Here is a 21,456-nt window from a genome sequence, read left to right on the forward strand (position 1 = left end):
CTTTACCCACCCAATTCGATAATTACGACATCTACTAAATATTAATTTTGACATTTTGTGGGCATTCCTAGTCATGCGACTCTTACTTGTCACTACAGGTTAAACCAATTAGGCACTTAGGGTAAAAGTTGAAACAAAAATAACCCTATTTGCCTATTATGGAAAACATTTTGGTGCGGTTAAAATACGTTGAGACGTTTGTTTTTCTTGTCAATGTAGTGCGTAGCATGGACACTATAAACCGAAAGTAAGACCACCAGAGGGGGAGGAGAGATGTTGGGCAACGAGTACCACCTCCGTCTTGTAAGGCAGCAGCCTGCACCTGTTTTCTGTGTATCTGTGAAAGCAGGATTGATACATGGTCAGAGGGATTGCCAGTCCCTCCCAGTGTTTTGAAAAATTGTAAATCAACTTTGCGATGTATCAGAACTACTCATTTCACTCACTTCAAAATATGAAAAGAAAATGAGCAACACACTACACAAAGCATTGGGTAATAGATGCTACACATTTGCTCGATTGTTGGCAGTGTCGTAAACGAGGTGGTTCAGACACAACTTTTACTGGTATTTGATGCAGCCACAGCCACCTAAAAGTGCCACGTTAAAAGACAGAAGTGCCCACACAAGGGCTTATAGTAACCTTCGAAGTTTCGCTAACAGACAGATGTACTTTTTTCCTAATGGACTAGGTTCAACATCCGAGTACAACTTTGCTTTATGCGGCAGGTATCTTTTATAGAACATTGTACAGCCAAAAATTGACTTGTATCAGTGACTTGAGCACACTGATACATCACTGCATTTGTGCAATTTTTATATTGCAAACACTTTGTTATACAGATTATTTTTCCATATTGGACTTCATCAGACGCTGTGCAGTATCAGTAACCAAAAATTGGTTACGTTTCTGATGCTTATACACAGAAAATAAGGTTATTTCAAACTGTCGCTGAGAAAATAGTTCATTTGGATATAAGTAGCCATGAAATAATCTCTATTAGGTAATTTTGCATTTTTGCATTTCGAGGGAGATTTCGCATCTATATTTGCATGTATCATATTATGCAAATTTTTCATGTCCCTAGTAAATAAGACAGGTGAAAACATATTTGTGTTTATGGTTTGATGCCATATGCTGTGGGGCGGACTGCATTCAAATGTAGCATTCCATTGGCTTTCATTGCCCATATGACAAGTGACTCAGTCTGCTTTAGAAAAGTGAATGCCATTCCTGACTTGATTAGCAGCAAAATGTAGTGATTTCAGATGAGTTCCATTTCCACCAGTGCTTCACTGAGAGCTACATACTGGTTAAATGCTATCATGGCAGTTGCAGTCTGTCAGCTTGCATTGTTGAATGTCATAACAGTCTTTTACTCCTACACCTTCGTCTACATACATTCTCTGCAAGGCACCATATTGTGTGTGGCAGAGGGTTCCTTGTACCACTGCTAGCCATTTCTTTTCCTGGTTTGCTCACAAATGGAGCAATGGGGAAACAACAGTCCGTATGCTTCTGTAACAGCCCTAATTTCTCTTATCTTTTCTTTGTGGTCCTTATGCGAAATATACACTGGTGACAGTAAAATCATTCTGCAGTCAGCTGCAAATGGCTGTTCTCTAAATTTTCACAACAGTGTTTCATGAAAAGAATGTTATTTTCCCTCCAGGGATTCCTACTTGAATCCATGAAGCGTGTCCCTAATCCTCCTATCTTGATTGAACCTGCCCGAAACAAATCTAGCACCACACCTATGAATTGCTTCAATGTCTCCCTTTAATCTGAACTGGTAGGGATCTCAAACACTTGAGCAGTACTCAAGAATGGGTCACATTCCCTATTACCGCTATTAGAGAACAAGAGTGGTCCTATCACACTTGGTTGGAGCACTTCTGATAAGTCCTTGTCTCTGATGAATACCTGCTGTCGAGGGCAGTGTACTGCGTTCTATTACATAAAAAGTCTTTGTGCCACTTGCATATCCGGGAGCCTATTTTGTATGCTTGGACCTTCATTAAGAGTCCACAGTGGGGCACCGAGTCAAATGCTTTCTGGAAATTTAGAAAAATGGAATCTGCCTGTTGCCTTTTATCCACAGTTCGTAGGATGTAATGTGAGAAAATGAAAAGCTCAGTTTTGCATAGCTAATGCTTTCTAAATCTGTGCTGATTTGCAGACAAAAGCTTTTCTGTCTCAAAGAAATTTATTATGTTTGAACTTGGAATATGCCCAAGAATTATGCTGTAAACTGATGTTAAGGATATTGGTCTGTTATTTGGCGGGTTTGTTGTTTTACCCTTGTTGTATGCAGGAGCCACCTGTGCTGTTGTTCAGCTACTTGGGACTTTGTCCTGGGTAGGAGATTTGTAATAAATGCAAGATAGCAAGGAGCCAGTGCTGAAGAGTACTCTCTGTAAAACTGAACTGGGATTCCATCTGGACGTGGTGACTTATTTGTTTTCAGCTCTTTCTGTTGTTTCTCAACACCAGGGCACTTATTTCTAAGTCCATATGGGAGGCTGGGTGATGGTCAAACACTATGCCTGTCTTATGGTCCTCCTGCAGCCATGATCATTTTAAATGGAAATTTAAAACTTTAGTTTCCTTTTGACACCTTCTATTGACAGACCAGATTGGTCGCAGAATGACTGGAGAGAAGCCTGGTTAGTGGTTTTTCCTATTACCAGAATTTTCTCATGTTCTTGGCAAGATCTTTCCCAACATATGACGGTGGAGAGTGTATGATCCATGCATTGGTCTTTTTATACACACACCAGTTTCTGCTATCTGTTATTTGCCTGTCAACATTTCTGCATACTCTTCATCCTCTTCTGAACTGAGATTGCAGCAATCTTTACTTCATCAGCATTTTCTGAATTTTGTTATTAAGCCACGGTGGATTCTTTTTGTTCTTAATATCCTTTCCCAACACATATTTCTCTAGAGTGAAATTTACAATCAGTTTAAACTTTGTCCATAATTCCTCTGAAGCCATCATATTTGAACTGAATTATATTCAGTCATTGTCTAATTAGGATGCTAAGAATTGCGCCTACTCCTCTTTCCATCATAAAAACTCTTGTAGCATTTGTAATGGATTTATGAACTTCAGTGAACATCGTTGTCAGTATGATGCCATGATCACCTATCCCTTTTTCTATACTGACACTTTGAAAAGGTCAGGTCTGTTTGTAATTACAAGGTATAAAATATTTCCATTGCCTGCACGTTGTCGAACTAGCTGCTCAAAACAGTTCCACCCTGAAAACAATGAGAAGCACTTAGTGATTTGCTATTTAAAAAGAAAGACTCAATATTACTATGCAGACGTCAGTGGGAACAACACCCAGAATTTACTTAAGATAAGGAAATAGAATTTTTCCTTAAAATTTCTCAGTTATTTTAAAAGGAACAAGATGAAGTTAAAGCATAACTCACTACTAAAATACTTTCAGACTTAGGGAGCATGGTAACTGATTCCAACATTCAACTCTTGCAAAATACACACAACTGAAGCTGGCGTCCATATTCAGGATGTAGATGAATTCACAGTCCTCCCCAAATCAAGTTCAATGACACGGTACAGTGTCTTATTTCTCACTGCACCAGGTACTCCATACCACCTACATCTCTTTCGATAACAGCAATCATCCACCCTGGGCACTCTGGTTCACTCCAGCATATATCCATTGCAGGAACAAAACTCAACCAGCCATCCCACAGGATCGGCTTGTAGTTTTCAGTGCTGTTCTTCCTCTCCACATTGCATCGAGAATGCTTGTTTTTGTAACCATGCTCTCCTGGACTCGGTTGACAGCCCACTGCTCTGTTTCTCTGCCCACACAGATCTGGTCTCCTGGCCCTCAAGAAGTCGATCATCCCTGTCAGATGGCATGGAAGTGGGCTTCCAATGAATGATCAACTACATGGTGATCTCTAAATGTGCAGGGAACCGCGAAATAGTCCCCCTTGTTAATCCTATAATACTGGGGTATTATAAGAGCGTAACAAATGGCCTTGATGGATTCTCACCTCCCCCTCATCACTGCACCACTTTTGATGCAAGAAAATGCCCCAAGATACAAATACAAATGCTACTTAAATTCTGTCAGGCACCTAAAAACTAAAACTACATAGGACACACTGCTTGACACAAGAATGAAATGCTGGTACTGGCCAGCTTAGTTTGAGCCAGATGGAGCCTTATTCACCTTACTCGTACTAGTAAGGTAACAGGAATCTCATGACTTCAAAAGGCCCCACAAACCTAGGCATCAACTTACTGCTGACCTTACCAGCTGCCTTACTTGCATCTTGCAGTGCCAAAATTTATTATAATGACCAGATCACCCAGCTTAAAATTGTCTGGCTGTCAACATCTGTTGTACTTACTAGCCTCCTAGGAACAAGTCCAGTGGATGTTATTTTTAGCCTGTTTCCAATTCTCAGTTACCTCATCAGGTAATACATTCTCCAGTAACAGTTCATTGATTGACAATAAATTGCTCAAAGGAGAATTGACCCTAAATGCAAGGAGTAATTCAGCCAGAGTGGCTTTGTGCGCCTCGTGCTTAGCCGTGTTGAAGGCCATCATTAACCAATGCAGGGATTTATCCCAGCTTGTCTGATGGCCACTTTAATATGCAGTGAAGGTAGCTCTTAGATTCCTGATTACTGTCTCTGTGTAAGGAAGATTCAGATAGTAAGGACTAGTTTTACAATGCTGGATTCCAATTCATATGCAATATCTGTTACAGGCCTTTGAGATGAAAGTTGTGACATTATCAGGAATGATCACCCAACATAGCCCAAACTCATTAAAAACATTTCGATGTCCTCTATAGCTGGCTGGTGATAGCCACACTCGTTGGAAAAAAAAGCATGTACAGTGGCTGAACACATTGACCCAAACTAAGAAATACTTAAACCGTGTCTTAGTATGCAGCAGAAGTCAGACAAAATTGACATATGTCTTCTCAAACAGTCTCTCCATGGATTTAGAAGCTAGAAGGTCAACCTTGATGTTTTGGGGAGCCTTACTCACAGCACAGATTTTGCACAACTGATTCCTCTCCTTGATCTCAGCATCCATGTTCTTCCAAATAAATTTATCCCAAATATTCTCCCTGGTCTTGAAAATTCCCAAAGGCCCATCACCATGTGAAGCATGGAAATATTTGAATATGTAAGCCACCAACTGGTCTGGTACGACCACTTTCAGCTTCCCATTGTACCACGCAATGCAGCGAACTTCATTGTCTTTCAGTACCGGTCTAAGTGTTTCCTTTCTCTGCAGTTGTCCTTTAACATCTTCTATAGTAGAGTGCTGTTTGCAGTATTGTTTGATCATCTGAAATAAAGCTGGAGAATTGTGTAGGATAAGGTTGATGCTTTGTGGCTGACTTCCCAACAGTGAGCTAAAGTCCAAGTACTCAGTCTATGATCTGGAACAAGGACATTAGGCTAAGGCTTAGAAGGCAAAATTATAGTAACTATTTTGTAAATTACAAGGAAATAGGATGAAAAACAGACACTGTTTATACAGGGTGTGTAACATTAAGAGACAACAAGCTTTCTAATCACTTATAGTGCTCCAACCGTCAAACAGTATAAACTTTCACAGCAGTGAGTGTTCTGACTGTATGTATTGACTGTGTTAACATTGTTAACCTCTTCTATTTACTTGTCCTCATATTTTATTCATTATTAGATGGTAACCTACTTTAAGTTCTCAACTGTGTTACAAGACAGAGATTGTAGCTAAGCTTTCAGACAATGTTCTTCCTGGAAAAAAAAGTCACTGTGCCAAGAGATAGTGGTATTTGTAGTTTTGTTATTGCATTGTGTAGCTGGAGCAGCCCATACAGTTACTGTTTGTCACATCTTCCGTGCACTGCCAAGTTTCAACAGAAAGTCACGGTACCTTTCCCATTCCAAATAAAATCATTTTCAAATCAGAATTTTATGTGCCCATTTGATACAGCACTCCCAAATTAGACTAGCTGGAATTTGTTTCATTGGTAAGTATTTACCTTTACAAATGTCTGCTTGTGTCTGTGTATGTGCGGTTAGATTTGGGTGTGTGTGCGAGTGTTTACCTGTCTTTTTTCCCCCCTAAGGTAAGTCTTTCCGCTCCCGGGATTGGAATGACTCCTTACCCTCTCCCTTAAAACCCACATCCTTTCGTCTTTCCCTCTCCTTCCCTCTTTCCTGATGAAGCATCCGTTGGTTGCGAAAGCTAGAATTTTGTGTGTATGTTTGTGTTTGTTTGTGTGTCTATCGACCTGCCAGCACTTTCGTTTGGTAAGTCACATCATCTTTGTTTTTAGATATATTTTTCCCACGTGGAATGTTTCCCTCTAAAATATATATATATCTTCCAATCCGAAACCTCTGTCCTATCCAAAGGCCCCACTCCCAGATTCAACCAAACAGCCCTCGTCAAAGATTTACTGTCCTACACTCGTACTCTCTGATGGAAATATCACTTTGCCACGAACAAAAATGATCCTAATCCTACTCCTAATGATCCAACTCCCCAAGGCACTATCCAAATTGAACCCTGCCTGGAACAGTTCCGTCCTCCGTCACAGCGGGACCCACCTTCTCTTCCTCAAAATCACCCCCTCCAAACCTTCCAGGAATTTCTGACTTCCAGCCTTGACTCTCAATCCTTCTTAAAAAACCTTAATCCTACTCCCAACATCACCACTGCTGAAGCCCAAGCTATCCGGGATCTGAAGGCTGACCGTTCCATCGTCATTCTTCCGGCGGACAAGGGTTCCATGACAGTGGTACTTGATCTTCAGGAGTATGTGGCTGAGGGACTGCGTCAGCTTTCAGACAACACCACATACAAAGTTTGCCAAGGTAATCCCATTCCTGATGTCCAGGCGGAGCTTCAAGGAATCCTCAGAACCTTAGGCCCCCTACAAAACCTTTCACCTGACTCCATCAACCTCCTGACCCCACCGACACCCCGCACCCCTACCTTCTACCTTCTTCCTAAAATTCACAAACCCAATCATCCCGGCCGCCCCATTGTAGCTGGTTACCAAGCCCCCACAGAACATATCTCTGCCTACGTGGATCAACACCTTCAACCCATTACATGCAGTCTTCCATCCTTCATCAAAGACACCAACCACTTTCTCGAACGCCTGGAATCCTTACCCAGTCTGTTACCCCCGGAAACCTTCCTTGTAACCATTGATGCCACTTCCTTATACACAAATATTCCGCACATCCAGGGCCTCGCTGCGATGGAGCACTTCCTTTCACGCCGATCACCTGCCACCCTACCTAAAACCTCTTTCCTCGTTACCTTAGCCAGCTTCATCCTGACCCACAACTTCTTCACTTTTGAAGGCCAGACATACCAACAGCCATAGGTACCAGGATGGCCCCCTTGTACGCCAACCTATTCATGGGTCACTTAGAGGAAGCCTTCTTGGTTACCCAGGCCTGCAAACCCAAAGTTTGGCACAGATTTATTGATGACATCTTCATGATCTGGACTCACAGTGAAGAAGAACTCCAGAATTTCCTCTCCAACCGCAACTCCTTTGGTTCCATCAGATTCACCTGGTCCTACTCCAAATCCCATGCCACTTTCCTTGACGTTGACCTCCATCTGTCCAATGGCCAGCTTCACACGTCCGTCCACATCAAACCAACCAATAAGCAACAGTACCTCCTTCCCTACAGCCTAGGTCTTCGTGGCAAACGAGTCTGATCCAGCCCGGAATCCCTGAAACATTACACCAACAACCTGAAAACAGCTTTCGCATCCCGCAACTACCCTCCCGACCTGGTACAGAAGCAAATAACCAGAGCCACTTCCTCATCCCTTTAAACCCAGAACCTCCCACAGAAGAACCCCAAAAGTGCCCCACTTGTGACAGGATACTTTCCGGGACTGGAGCAGACTCTGAATGTGGCTCTCCAGCAGGGATATGACTTCATCAAATCCTGCCCTGAAATGAGATCCATCCTTCATGAAATCCTCCCCACTCCACCAAGAGTGTCTTTCCGCCGTGTACCTAACCTTCGCAACCTCTTAGTTCATCCCTATGAAATCCCCAAACCACCTTCCCTACCCTCTGGCTTCTACCCTTATAACCGCCCCCGGTTTAAAACCTGTCCCATGCTCCCTCCCACCACCACCTACTCCAGTCCTGTAACCTGTAAGGTGTACACGATCAAAGGCAGAGCCACGTGTGAAAGCACCCACGTGATTTACCAACTGACCTGCCTACACTGTGAAGCTTTCTATGTGGGAATGACCAGCAACAAACTGTCCATTCGCATGAATGGACACAGGCAGACAGTGTTTGTTGGTAATGAGGATCACCCTGTGGCTAAACATGCCTTAGTGCACGGCCAGCACATCTTGGCACAGTGTTACACCGTCCGGGTTATCTGGATACTTCCCACTAACACCAACCTGTCAGAACTCCGGAGATGGGAACTTGCCCTTCAGTATATCCTCTCTTCTCGTTATCCGCCAGGCCTCCATCTCCGCTAATTTCAATTTGCCGCCGCTCGTACCTCACCTGTCTTTCAACAACATCTTTGCCTCTTTATTTCCGCCTCGACTGACATCTCTGCCCAAACTCTTTGCCTTTACAAATGTCTGCTTGTGTCTGTGTATGTGCAGATGGATATATGTGTGTGTGTGTGTGTGTGTGTGTGTGTGTGTGTGTGTGTGTGTGTGTGTGTGTGTGTGTACCTTATACCTGTCCTTTTTTCCCCCTAAGGTAAGTCTTTCCGCTCCCGGGATTGGAATGACTCCCTTAAAACCCACATCCTTTCTTCTTTCCCTCTCCTTCCCTCTTTCCTGACGAAGCAACCGTTGGTTGCGAAAGCTAGAATTTTGTGTGTATGTTTGTGTTTGTTTGTGTGTCTGTCGACCTGCCAGCACTTTCATTTGATAAGTCACATCATCTTTGTTTTTTTAATTATAATAGAGGGAAACATTCCACGTAGGAAAAATATATCTAAAAACAAAGATGATGTGACTTACCAAATGAAAGTGCTGGCAGGTCGACAGACATACAAACAAACACAAACATACACACAAAATTCAAGCTTTCGCAACAAACTGTTGCCTCATCAGGAAAGAGGGAAGGAGAGGGAAAGACGAAAGGATGTTGGTTTTAAGGGAGAGGGTAAGGAGTCATTCCAATCCCGGGAGCGGAAAGACTTACCTTAGGGGGAAAAAAGGACGGGTATACACTCGCGCACACACACACACACATATCCATCCACACATATACAGACACAAGCAGACATATTTAAAGACAAAGAGTTTGGGCAGAGATATCAGTCGAGGCAGAAGTGCAGAGACAAAGATGTTGTTGAATGACAGGTGAGGTATGAGTGGCGGCAACTTGAAATTAGCAGAGATTGAGGCCTGGTGGATAACGGGAAGAGAGGATATATTGAAGAGCAAGTTCCCATCTCCGGAGTTCGGATAGGTTGGTGTTAGTGGGAAGTATCCAGATAACCCGGACGGTGTAACACTGTGCCAAGATGTGCTGGCCGTGCACCAAGGCATGTTTAGCCACAGGGTGATCCTCATTACCAACAAACACTGTCTACCTGTGTCCATTCATGCGAATGGACAGTTTGTTGCTGGTCATTCCCACATAGAATGCGTCACAGTGTAGGCAGGTCAGTTGGTAGATCACGTGGGTGCTTTCACACGTGGCTCTGCCTTTGATCGTGTGTACACCTTACAGGTTACAGGACTGGAGTAGGTGGTGGTGGGAGGGAGCATGGGACAGGTTTTACACCGGGGGCGGTTATAAGGGTAGGAGCCAGAGGGTAGGGAAGGGGGTTTGGGGATTTCATGGGGATGAACTAAGAGGTTGCGAAGGTTAGGTACACGGCGGAAAGACACTCTTGGTGGAGTGGGGAGGATTTCATGAAGGATGGATCTCATTTCAGGGCAGGATTTGAGGAAGTCGTATCCCTGCTGGAGAGCCACATTCAGAATCTGATCCAATCCCGGAAAGTATCCTGTCACAAGTGGGCCACTTTTGTGGTTCTTCTGTGGGAGGTTCTGGGTTTGAGAGGATGAGGAAGTGGCTCTGGGTATTTGCTTCTGTACCAGGTCGGGAGGGTAGTTGCGGGATGCGAAAGCTGTTGTCAGGTTGTTGGTGTAATGCTTCAGGGATTCCGGACTGGAGCAGATTCATTTGCCACGAAGACCTAGGCTGTAGGGAAGGGACCGTTTGATGTGGAATGGGTGGCAGCTGTCGTAATGGAGGTACTGTTGCGTGTTGGTGGGTTTGATGTGGATGGACGTGTGAAGCTGGCCATTGGACAGGTGGAGGTCAACATCAAGGAAAGTGGCATGGGATTTGGAGTAGGACCAGGTGAATCTGATGGAACCAAAGGAGTTGAGGTTGGAGAGGAAATTCTGGAGTTCTTCTTCACTGTGAGTCCAGATCATGAAGATGTCATCAATAAATCTGTACCAAACTTTGGGTTGGCAGGCCTGGGTAACCAAGAAGGCTTCCTCTAAAATATATATATATATATATATATATATATATATATATATATATATATATATATATATATATATATATATATATATATATATAATAGAGGGAAACATTCCACGTGGGAAAAATATATCTAAAAAGAAAGATGATGAAACTTACCAAACAAAAGCGCTGGCAGGTCGATAGACACACAAACAAACACAAACATACACACAAAATTCTAGCTTTCGCAACCAATGGTTGCCTCGTCAGGAAAGAGGGAAGGAGAAGGAAAGACAAAAGGATATGGGTTTTAAGGGAGAGGGTAAGGAGTCATTCCAATCCCGGGAGCGGAAAGACTTACCTTAGGGGGAAAAAAGGACAGGTATACACTCGCACACACACACATATCCATGTGTGTGTGTGCGAGTGTATACCTGTCCTTTTTTCCCCCTAAGGTAAGTCTTTCCGCTCCCGGGATTGGAATGACTCCTTACCCTCTCCCTTAAAACCCATATCCTTTTGTCTTTCCTTCTCCTTCCCTCTTTCCTGACGAGGCAACCATTGGTTGCGAAAGCTAGAATTTTGTGTGTATGTTTGTGTTTGTTTGTGTGTCTATCGACCTGCCAGCGCTTATATATATATATATATATATATATAAAAAAAGAAGATGTGACTTACCAAACGAAAGAGCTGGCAGGTTGATAGACACACAAACATACACACAAAATTCTAGCTTTCGCAACCAACGGCTGCTTCATCAGGAAAGAGGGGAGAGGGAAAGGCGAAAGGATGTGGGTTTTAAGGGAGAGGGTAAGGAGTCATTCCAATCCCGGGAGCAGAAAGACTTACCTTAGGGGGAGGAGGGGGGAGGGGGGGGGAAGAGGGGCGGGGTTGGTAGGGCATATGTAACTGTATGTATGTGTGTAGAAGTTTTTATCAGCTCTGAGGAAGGACGTTGTTCAGTCTTGTCTATATACCAGTATATCACGCAGTGCCTAAAGTGCATATGGAGTGGCTACGTTTATGCCTTCCATTACCTGATTCTGTAATTTTCTTTAAGTGATATGTTCGCTACTGCTGATAGCGTCTGACATGGATATGGATTGGTGTGCGATTTATATTTGCATGCAATTGATGTTTCATTTAATGCTCATGAATCTTAGGATAAAAGTTTGTACTGTACTGTGCAGAAATCCCAATAAAGACTTTGCCAGAAGAAAAAAAATTGAACATCAATGTAATTAATGAGTTCAGTCACATAAATAACTTTTCTTTGTTTTAGGACACATGCACTCCATGCACTAGTACAATTTGCATATGATGATCTGGGCATGACAGAGTTGCTGCAGGCTGGACTTTTTGGAGCACTATCAACACACCTAGCAGCATCTGTAGAACGTTGTGGTCCTAATCATGGACACAAAATTCATGAAAAAAACAGGGATAGGTCATCCAGCCATCAGAGCAATAGAAAGAGAGTTCGTGTTAGCAGCCCAAGCTATGTTGCTGTCAAGAAAGAGCGAGAGCTTAGCAGGTATTATGTTTATTATAGTTTTAAAATTTCCACACAAAAGAATCTAACATTACTGTAAGCAGGTAACAAAAGTGACACCCAAGAACAAAAAATAGTGGAGAAGGTGCTCAATAGTAACAATAGAATCTTGAGATTTTAAACTCCAACCAGGAGACAGGGGGGCGAGAGTTTGGGAGTAGAGAGAAAGAAGAAAGAGAAGGAGTGAGAAAGAAAGAAGGAAAGGGGGGGATTACTGATAGAAATCAGTCTGTGAAGTGGGTCACAGATGTCCTAGTTATTAAGAGCAGTGCCTGTGAAAGCCCACCTTGTACAGTACACAGTTTTAACCAGCCAAGAAGTTGTGTAACAGCTCATCTCCACTGTAGGGTAAGTTATTCATTCTAGAATTAAAATACATTGGAAGGTGTCAGCAGAATGAGTCTGCATGCCTCTTATCATTGTTTTCCTAATGTTTGTGAAATAGTTAATCACCATGGGCTAAGATGAAATCTGAGGAAGACATGGAGTCTGTCCAGGTAGCCTTGTTCATCAATTGCATTGTCACCTGTAAGGTATTCATTATATCTTCAGTTAGAAACTCTATGGGTGTTTATAGATTAATACAGTTTATTTGTAAATTTTTGTATAGCATAAATTCAGTAGTGTGTAGTACACAAATAACTATTGACCATAAAGACCTGCTTTGCCGTTGTTTAGTTGAAATGTCAATTGCTTTTTGTTAACTGTATTGTAGTTCTAATGAGATGCATCAGCATGTTTTGCGGTTATCTTGTCCTATCTAAATTGTACTTTGTGTGGCGAACTGCAGGTAAAGGTGTGCATGTTGGGTGAAGTTATCAAATTACGTAAGTAACAAATATGGATAAAAATTTCAAAGTAATTCAGGTGTTTGATACTTTCGTGGGTAGTCGATGCTCACAGTAGTTAGGTTTTGACCCCTTGAGTATTTGGTAGTACTCAGCCTTAGTTCAGCATCGTGATGTGTGACGTACTGCAACTGTTTTCTTCTTTACATACTTTTACACTATAACATTCATACCTATCATAAACTTATAACTATATTTACTTGTGGTGCGATTCTTTCTTATGTTTATATGGTACCTAACACTCTACAAGCATTTATCTTTCTTCACTTTAGAATGTGTCGATGCATTGTTCCCTGGAAGAAAAAACTTAATACCAACTTAAAACTGTATCTTCGTAGATAAGTGTATAGTGGCTTGTTGGCTACTAATACCTTTTTCATATATTCATCCATGTATTCATTCACTTCAGTGTGCAGTTGTGTTATCACAAAACTTATTTCATGTCATGTGTATCTCTGCTTACCTTATAAATCTGAAAGATAAAGTGTGTTAGAGGCATTGACCTCTTATTCAGTTTGCCACTGTACTCACTTGTTTATCTGCAGCAAGACTTTTCTCATCCATCAAGTATAATTAGTGTATGCACTTTCAGTACTTAAATTTTTAAAAATTGTACATACATAAATATAATGTGTATAGTAGCATAGGCTTAAGTAAATATCTTGTAGTTTAGCATCCTTTCCTGTGCATATAATCCTGTAGCTTATCTTTGTGTGTGTGTGTGTGTGTGTGTGTGTGTGTGTGTGTGTGTGTGTGTGTGTGTGTGTGTGTGTGTGTGTGCGTGCGGACTGTAGCTCATAAGGTTTGTTTGTTTTGGGCACTCCAACACTTCCAGGTTTGCCTGTCTAGCATACACGCGCCTGCAGTTTGCTGACTAGCCTGCTCCCAAACGCGTATGCGCTGTGCCACTCTGATACCACTCGCTTCGCGGCGAGTTGTGTATTGCATTGCACATTACCGTGCATTTCACAAGTTCATTTATTTGTTTACAACTGGGCTATGTGCAAGGCGAAGAATTGTATTTAGACTATCATCATCTCTAGACACATAAAAGTAAAATTCTTCCTTGTTACAACCACTCATTTTATCGTTTACACATTTGAATTTAAGAAAAAACACAGGCAGAAATTTTCGTTAACAACCAACAACATAAATTCTGGAATGTGACTTTCCAGCAACCTACATCTAATATTATTATACATATATACAACTTAGAGGGTATAAAGCCCTTCTTCAATATATAAACATTCTCAAGCCTTTGTGTGGGTAAATGCCCTTGTCTTTACCCGTGTTCATGTGTACCAATCTGTCTGCTTCTGGATAGGGAATTTTAGTAATTATATATGGTCTGGTCTATAGTGGTTGCCACTTATGGTTCAGTTTTCCAATTTTTGTGGATTTGGGATGCGTTCTAAGTAACACCTTTTCTTCTATATAAAATAGTGTTGTACGTTTCAGCTTTCTGTCATAAATTCCTTTCCTATATTTAGCCCAGGCGTCCAGGTTGATTACTGCTTGTCGTATTTTATCCTCCAGTGATAATTCCTTTATAAGTATCTTGGGCAAAGGTTTCTCCTACTCGTCTACTTGTTTGGAATTGAACATCAGCTCATTTGGTGTAAATCTAGTTGATGTATGAGGAAGGTTGTTAACAACTTGTAAGAAGGGAGTGACATATTCAGTCCTGTATGTTTACGAGGTATGTAGGTCGTGACAAACCTATTCCATTCCTTAAAAAAACGTTTCTATGGGGGATGCTTCGGGATGAAATTTGGATAGTAAAATGTGTTTCATTTGGTTGGATTCTACAAACTCTTTCTAGCTCCATCCAACAAAATATGAGGCATTATCTGTTACATGACTTCTGTTTTTCTTACTCTTGCAAAGTAATCCTCTTTGATTCATCTTATAATTGAAGTGGCTGTAGTGTTCTGCATAGCATACAATTTTATTTATTTGTTGAAAATATCATACAGACCTACTATATACTTTATGCCACCCTTACCTCTGGAGCGAGCGAGGTGGCGCAGTGGTTAGCACACTGGACTCGCATTCGGGAGGACAACGGTTCAATCCCGTCTCCGGCCATCCTGATTTAGGTTTTCCGTGATTTCCCTAAATCGCTTCAGGCAAATGCCGGGATGGTTCCTTTGAAAGGGCACGGCCGATTTCCTTCCCCATCCTTCCCTCAACCCGAGCTTGCGCTCCGTCTCTAATGACCTCATTGTCGACGGGACGTTAAACAGTAATCTCCTCCTCCTCCTCCTTACCTCTGGGATAGGGTCCAGCCACATCCAAAGGTACCTTTTCTGGAGGCTTTTAGCCTCAATGGTATGTAGTTCACTCTGTTTGGAGATGTTGGTATGTTTTGTTTTCTGGCAGACAATACACTTTCTTACCACCTGTAGTACTCTTCATCTAAGGTTGGGGACATAACAGTTGTTGTTGTGGTTGTTATTGTTGTGTTCAGTCCTGAGACTGGTTTGATGCAGCTCTCCATGCTACCCTATCCTGTGCAAGCTTCTTCATTTCCCACAAGGGAACCTCCCCATCGCACACCCCTCAGATTTAGTTATAAGTTGGCACAGTGGATAGGCCTTGAAATGCTGAACACAGATCAATCGAGAAAACAGGAAGAAGTTGTGTGGAACTATGAAAAAATAAGCAAACTATACAAATTGAGTAGCCCATGAGCAAGATAGGCCGCATAGAGGTTAGTTTGAGCTCAGGAGCGCCGTGGTCCTGTGGTTAGCATGAGCAGCTGTGGAACGAGAGGTCCTTGGTTCAAGTCTTCCCTAGAGTGAAAATTTTAATTTTTTGCTTTCAGACAATTATCAAAGTTCAGGCACTCACACAAAATCAACTTCGCTCTCCAAAATTCCAGGACATGTTCAGATTTGCTTGGACATATGCAGAATTTGACGGTCTACACATGGAAAAATTTGAAAATGTTAAAAACATATGTTTTGACAGAGCACAGGGACAACTGAGCGACTGTGAAACTGTTGCATTCATTTGTTGCAGTTTATGTGACAAACTCTTATGTTTTCATCACTTTTTTGGGAGTAATTATCACATCCACAAGAAAACCTAAATCGGGCAAGGTAGAAGAATCTTTTTACACATTCGCCAAGTGTAGAAGTTAGGTAGGTCGACAACATATTCCTGTCATGTGATGCACATGCCGTCACCAGTGTCGTATAGAATATATCAGACGTGTTTTCCTGTGGAGGAATCGGTTGACCTATGACACTGCGATCAAATGTTTTCGGTTCCCATTGGAGGGGCACGTCCTTTCGTCTACTAATCGCACGGTTTTGCAGTGCGGTCGCAAATCACAGACACTAAACTTATTATAGTGAACAGAGACGTCAATGAAAGAACGGACAGATCATAACTTTGCGAAAATAAAATTTTCACTCGAGGGAAGACTTGAACCACGAACCTTATGTTCCACAGCTGCCCACGCTAACCACGGGACCACGGCGATCCTGAGCTCATCTATCCTTGATGTTGCCTATCTTGCAGATGGACTAGTCAGTTTGTATATTTTGCTTATTTTTTTCATAGTTCCATACAACTTCTTCCTGTTTTCTCGAGTGATCTGTGTTCAGTGTTTCAAGGACTATCCACTGTGCCAACTTATAACTAAATCTGAGGGGGGTGCGATGGGGAGGTTCCCTCGCCAGTACTTACAGCAACCTACATCCTTCTGAATCTGCTTAGTGTATTCATCTCTTGGTCTCCCTCTATGATTTTTACCTTCCACGCTGCCCTCCAATGCTAAATTTGTGATCCCTTGATGCCTCAGAACGTGTCCTACTAACCGGTCCCTTCTTTTTGTCAAATTGTGCCACAAACTCCTCTTCTCCCCAATTCTATTCAATACTTCATCATTAGTTATGTGATCTATCCATCTAATCTTCAGCATTCTTCTGTAGCACCACATTTCAAAAGCTTCTATTTTCTTCTTGTCCAAACTATCGTCCATGTTTCACTTCCATACATGGCTACGCTCCATACAAATACTTTCAGAAACGACTTCCTGACACTTAAATCTATACTCGATGTTAACAAATTCCTCTTCTTCAGAAATGCTTTCCTTGCCATTGCCAGTCTACATTTTATATCCTCTCTACTTCGACCATCATCAGTTATTTTGCTCCCCAAATAGCAAAACTCCTTTACTACTTTAAATGTCTCATTTCCTAATCTAATTCCCTCAGCAGCACCTGACTTAATTCGACTACATTCCATTATCCTCGTTTTGCTTTTGTTGATGATCATCTTATATCCTCCTTTCAAGACACTGTCCATTCCGTTCAACAGCTCTTCCAAGTCCTTTGCTGTCTCTGATAGAATTACAATGTCATAGGCGAACCTCAAAGTTTTTATTTTTTCTCCATGGATTTTAATACCTACTCCGAATTTTTCTTTTGTTTCCTTTACTGCTTGCTCAATATACAGATTGAATAACATCGGGGAGAGGCTAAAACCCTGTCTCACTTCCTTCCCAGCCACTGCTTCCCTTTCATGCCTCTCGACTCTTATAACTGCCATATGGTTTCTGTACAAATTGTAAATAGCCTTTCGCTCCCTGTATTTTACCCCTGCCACCTTTAGAATTTGAAAGAGAGTATTCCAGTCAAAATTGTCAAAAACTTTCTCTAAGTCTACAAATGCTAGAAACTTGGGTTTGCCTTTCCTTAATCTTTCTTCTAAGATAAGTTGTAAGGTCAGTATTGCCTCACGTGTTCCAATATTTCTACGGAATCCAAACTGATCTTCCCCGAGGTCAACTTCTACCAGTTTTTCCATTTGTCTGTAAAGAATTCGTGTAAGTATTTTGCAGTTGTGACTTATTAAGCTGACAGTTCGGTAATTTTCACCTCTGTCAACACCTGCTTTCTTTGGGATTGGAATTATTATATTCTTCTTGAAGTCTGAGGGTATTTCTCCTGTCTCATACATCTTGCTCACCAGATGGTAGAGTTTTGTCAGGACTGGCTCTCCCAAGGCCGTCAGTAGTTCTAATGGAACGTTGTCTACTCCCGGGATCTTGTTTCGACTCAGGTCTTTCAGTGCTCTGTCAAACTCTTCACGCAGTATCGTATCTGCCATTTCATCTTCATCTGCATCCTCTTCCATTTCCATAATATTGTCCTCAAGTACATCGCCCTTGTATAGACCCTCTATATACTCCTTCCACCTTTCTGCTTTCCCTACTTTGCTTATAACTGGGTTTCCATCTGAGCTCTTGATGTCATACAAGTGTTTCTCTTATCTCCAAAGGTCTCTTTAATTTTCCTGTAGGCAGTATCTATCTTACCCCTAGTGAGATAAGCCTCTACATCCTTACATTTGCCCTCTAGCCATCCCTGCTTAGCCATTTTGCACTTCCTGTCGATCTCATTTTTGAGACGTTTGTATTCCTTTTTGCCTGCTTCATGTACTGCATTTTTATATTTTCTCCTTTCATCAATTAAATTCAATATTTCTTCAGTTACCCAAGGATTTCTACTAGCCCTCGTCTTTTTACCTACTTGATGCTCTGCTGCCTTCACTACTTCATCCCTCAGAGCTACCCATTCTTCTTCTATTGTATTTCTTTCCCCCGTTCCTGTCAATTGTTCCCTTATGCTCTCCCTGAAACTCTGTACAACCTCTGGTTTAGTCAGTTTATCCAGGTCCCATCTCCTTAAATTCCCACCTTTTTGCAGTTTCTTCAGTTTTAATCCACAGTTCGTAACCAATAGATTGTGGTCAGAGTCCACATCTGCCCCTGGCAGTGCCTTACAATTTAAAACCTTGTTCCTAAATCTCTGTCTTACCATTAAATAATCTATCTGATACCTTTTAGTATCTCCAGGGTTCTTCCGTGTATACAACCTTCTTTCATGATTCTTGAACCAAGTGTTAGCTATGATTAATTTATGCTCTGTGCAAAATTCTACCAGACAGCTTCCACTTTCATTTCTTACCCCCAATCCATATTCACCCACTATGTTTCCTTCTCACCCTTTTCCTACTCTCGAATTCCAGTCACCCATGACTATTAAATTTTCGTCTCCCTTCACTACCTGTATAATTTCTTTTATCTCATCATACATTTCATCAATTTCTTCATCATCTGCAGAACTAATTGGCATATAAACTTGTGCTACTGTAGTAGAGGTGGGCTTCGTGTCTATCTTGGCCACAATAATGCGTTCACTATGCTGTTTGTAGTAGCTTACCCGCACTCCTATTTTTTTTACTCATTATTAAACCTACTCCTGCATTCCCCTTATTTGATTTTGTATTTATAACCCTGTATTCACCTGACCAAAAGTCTTGTTCCTCCTGCCTCCGAACTTCACTAATTCCCATTATGTCTAACTTTAACGTATCCATTTCCCTTTTTAAATTTTCTAACCTACCTGCCCGATTAAGGGATCTGACATTCCACACTCCGATCCGTAGAACGCCAGTTTTCTTTCTCCTGATAACGACGTCCTCCTGAGTAGTCCCCGCCCGGAGATCTGAATGGAGGACTATTTTACCTCCGGAATATTTTACCCATGAGGATGCCATCATCATTTAACCATACAGTAAAGCTGCACTCCATTGTTCTTATTACATTTTGATTTCCTTTTATGTACACTATTTTAAAATCGAATTCTTAAATATACTTATGTCACCTGGCTATCCGTTGGTGTAGCAATTTAAAAGTTACTGAAAACCGTAGGGAGTGATGGCCACAGTATACTTTTGTGTATTTTCTCCAAAGAAAATGTTCAAACTTTTTAAAGGACCAAGTTACAGCCAAACCCTCCAACTCCGTAACTAAATACGAATGTTCAGCTTCGGATAAGGTGCGGTTGGTGAAGCTTATTGCTTTACAGACGAGTTTTCCCTCTTCTTCTGCCATTTGAAAAAGGCCAGACCTTGAGAAGATGCATTAGTGCATAAACAAAAATTCTCCTTCGTGTCTGGTTGAGATAAAATATTAGCATTTAATAAGGCTTGCTTGATGTTCTTGAAATCGGTTTGACATTGCTTGTCCCATAACCAAGGTCTGTTTTTCCAGACAAGATTGAGTAAAGCATCACTGTTCGTAACTTGGTTAGGATGAATTTCCTGAAAGTTTTTTAGGATCTGGCAGTACGCATTCCAAAGAGATTATGTGCCCTAAAAATTTTATCTTTCCTTCTCTGAAATTAGACTTCTTGAGATTTGCTGTTACTCCATGTTTGGAAAAGTGGCTTAATACTTTTTCAATTAATCTTAAGTGTTCTACCCAAGTGGGTGTGGCGACTAAAAGGTCGTCCACCTTACGCAAACATCTGGGCCCTAGCACTTTGTCCAGAGCAGAGATAAATACACGTGCACTTACATTCAATCCAAATGGTAATACTTGAAATTCAAAGCTCCCGCCCCACATATGAAGGTGGTATACTTCCGACTTTCTTCATGTAGTTTATTTGCCAATATGAGGACTGGATATCAATTATAGTAAGAAATTTAGCATCATGGAATTTCATAAGCTTCTCCTCTAAATTGTATGGACATGTTCGAACTGGTACAATAATCGTATCTATGTTATGTGCGTCAAGGAACAAGCACACCTGGCCACCTGGCGTACTCACGGCCAAAATGGGACTACAATAAGGGGAAATTGATGGGTTGTATTATGCCCCATTCAAGTGTCCTGTTAATCTCTTTTCTTACTGCTTCCCTCTTTGTCCATGGTGTAGGGTATGAAGTAAAACAAAAAGTTTCATGAGGATTACTTCCATTTTTTTACACAAAAGCCGTAATGATACCTGGTCTTTTTTCAAACACATGTATATCTGTAAGTATCAATTCCCTAAGTTCTGCTTGCTGTTTTTGAGACGAGCACTGTGATTCACTTACCTTTGTGTTTCTTGTGTCGACACTTACCTTGACTGTTCATTATCGTGTGTATTGACAAACATGGCTATGTGATTTACCAACTGAACCTCAAAGTTGTGAGTAACTTCAGTTTTACGTCTATCAGTACTCCCCGTGATTAAGTCTATTGCAAATAATTGGTTATGTACAGTGAAATGACATTTGCCCTTGCCTGAATCAGTTTGTACTTGGTATGTCCTAAATGTATCTATACCGATTAAAAAAACAACCATTAGTTTCTCTATCACAAAATTGCATCCTACAGAAAATTGTCCTAATTGGATGGGAATTAAAGCTTGTATTTTGACTCCTTTCTATTATGACCAGTTGAATGGAGCTAGGTTGAATACTTCATGTCTGAGCCTCTCTTGTATGGCATCAGACCAATATTTATCCAGAAAGGCTATCTAAAACTAATTTATAGTAGTGGCAATGTTCCGCCATATCCATAGCCCATAGTAGAACGTCACCATGTGTGTATGCAACAACAAATATAATTTTCTGGGCTTCAATCCAGGTATGAGGTAAAACATTTCAAAATGCTCTAATAAAGACCATGGGGTTTGTTCTTTTCCCTTCAGAGGTAAATAAGGAAATTGTCGATGCCTAAGTAATCCCTCATTTCCAAGTAATGTTGACAAAC

General features: G+C 41.4%; 1 protein-coding gene across 1 annotated transcript in view; it reads left to right on the forward strand.

Annotated features, from left to right (window-relative positions):
* Positions 1–21,456, forward strand: part of LOC124793072 (armadillo repeat-containing protein 5-like) — a 220,018-nt gene that overhangs the window by 71,142 nt on the left and 127,420 nt on the right. Inside the window, exon 6 of the mRNA XM_047257992.1 lies at positions 11,782–12,033. Coding sequence (XP_047113948.1) covers positions 11,782–12,033 — 252 coding nt within the window. The remainder of the gene's footprint in view (positions 1–11,781; positions 12,034–21,456) is intronic.

This window comes from Schistocerca piceifrons, chromosome 1 (genome assembly GCF_021461385.2).
Source record: "Schistocerca piceifrons isolate TAMUIC-IGC-003096 chromosome 1, iqSchPice1.1, whole genome shotgun sequence".
NCBI classification, from domain to species: Eukaryota; Metazoa; Arthropoda; class Insecta; order Orthoptera; family Acrididae; genus Schistocerca; species Schistocerca piceifrons.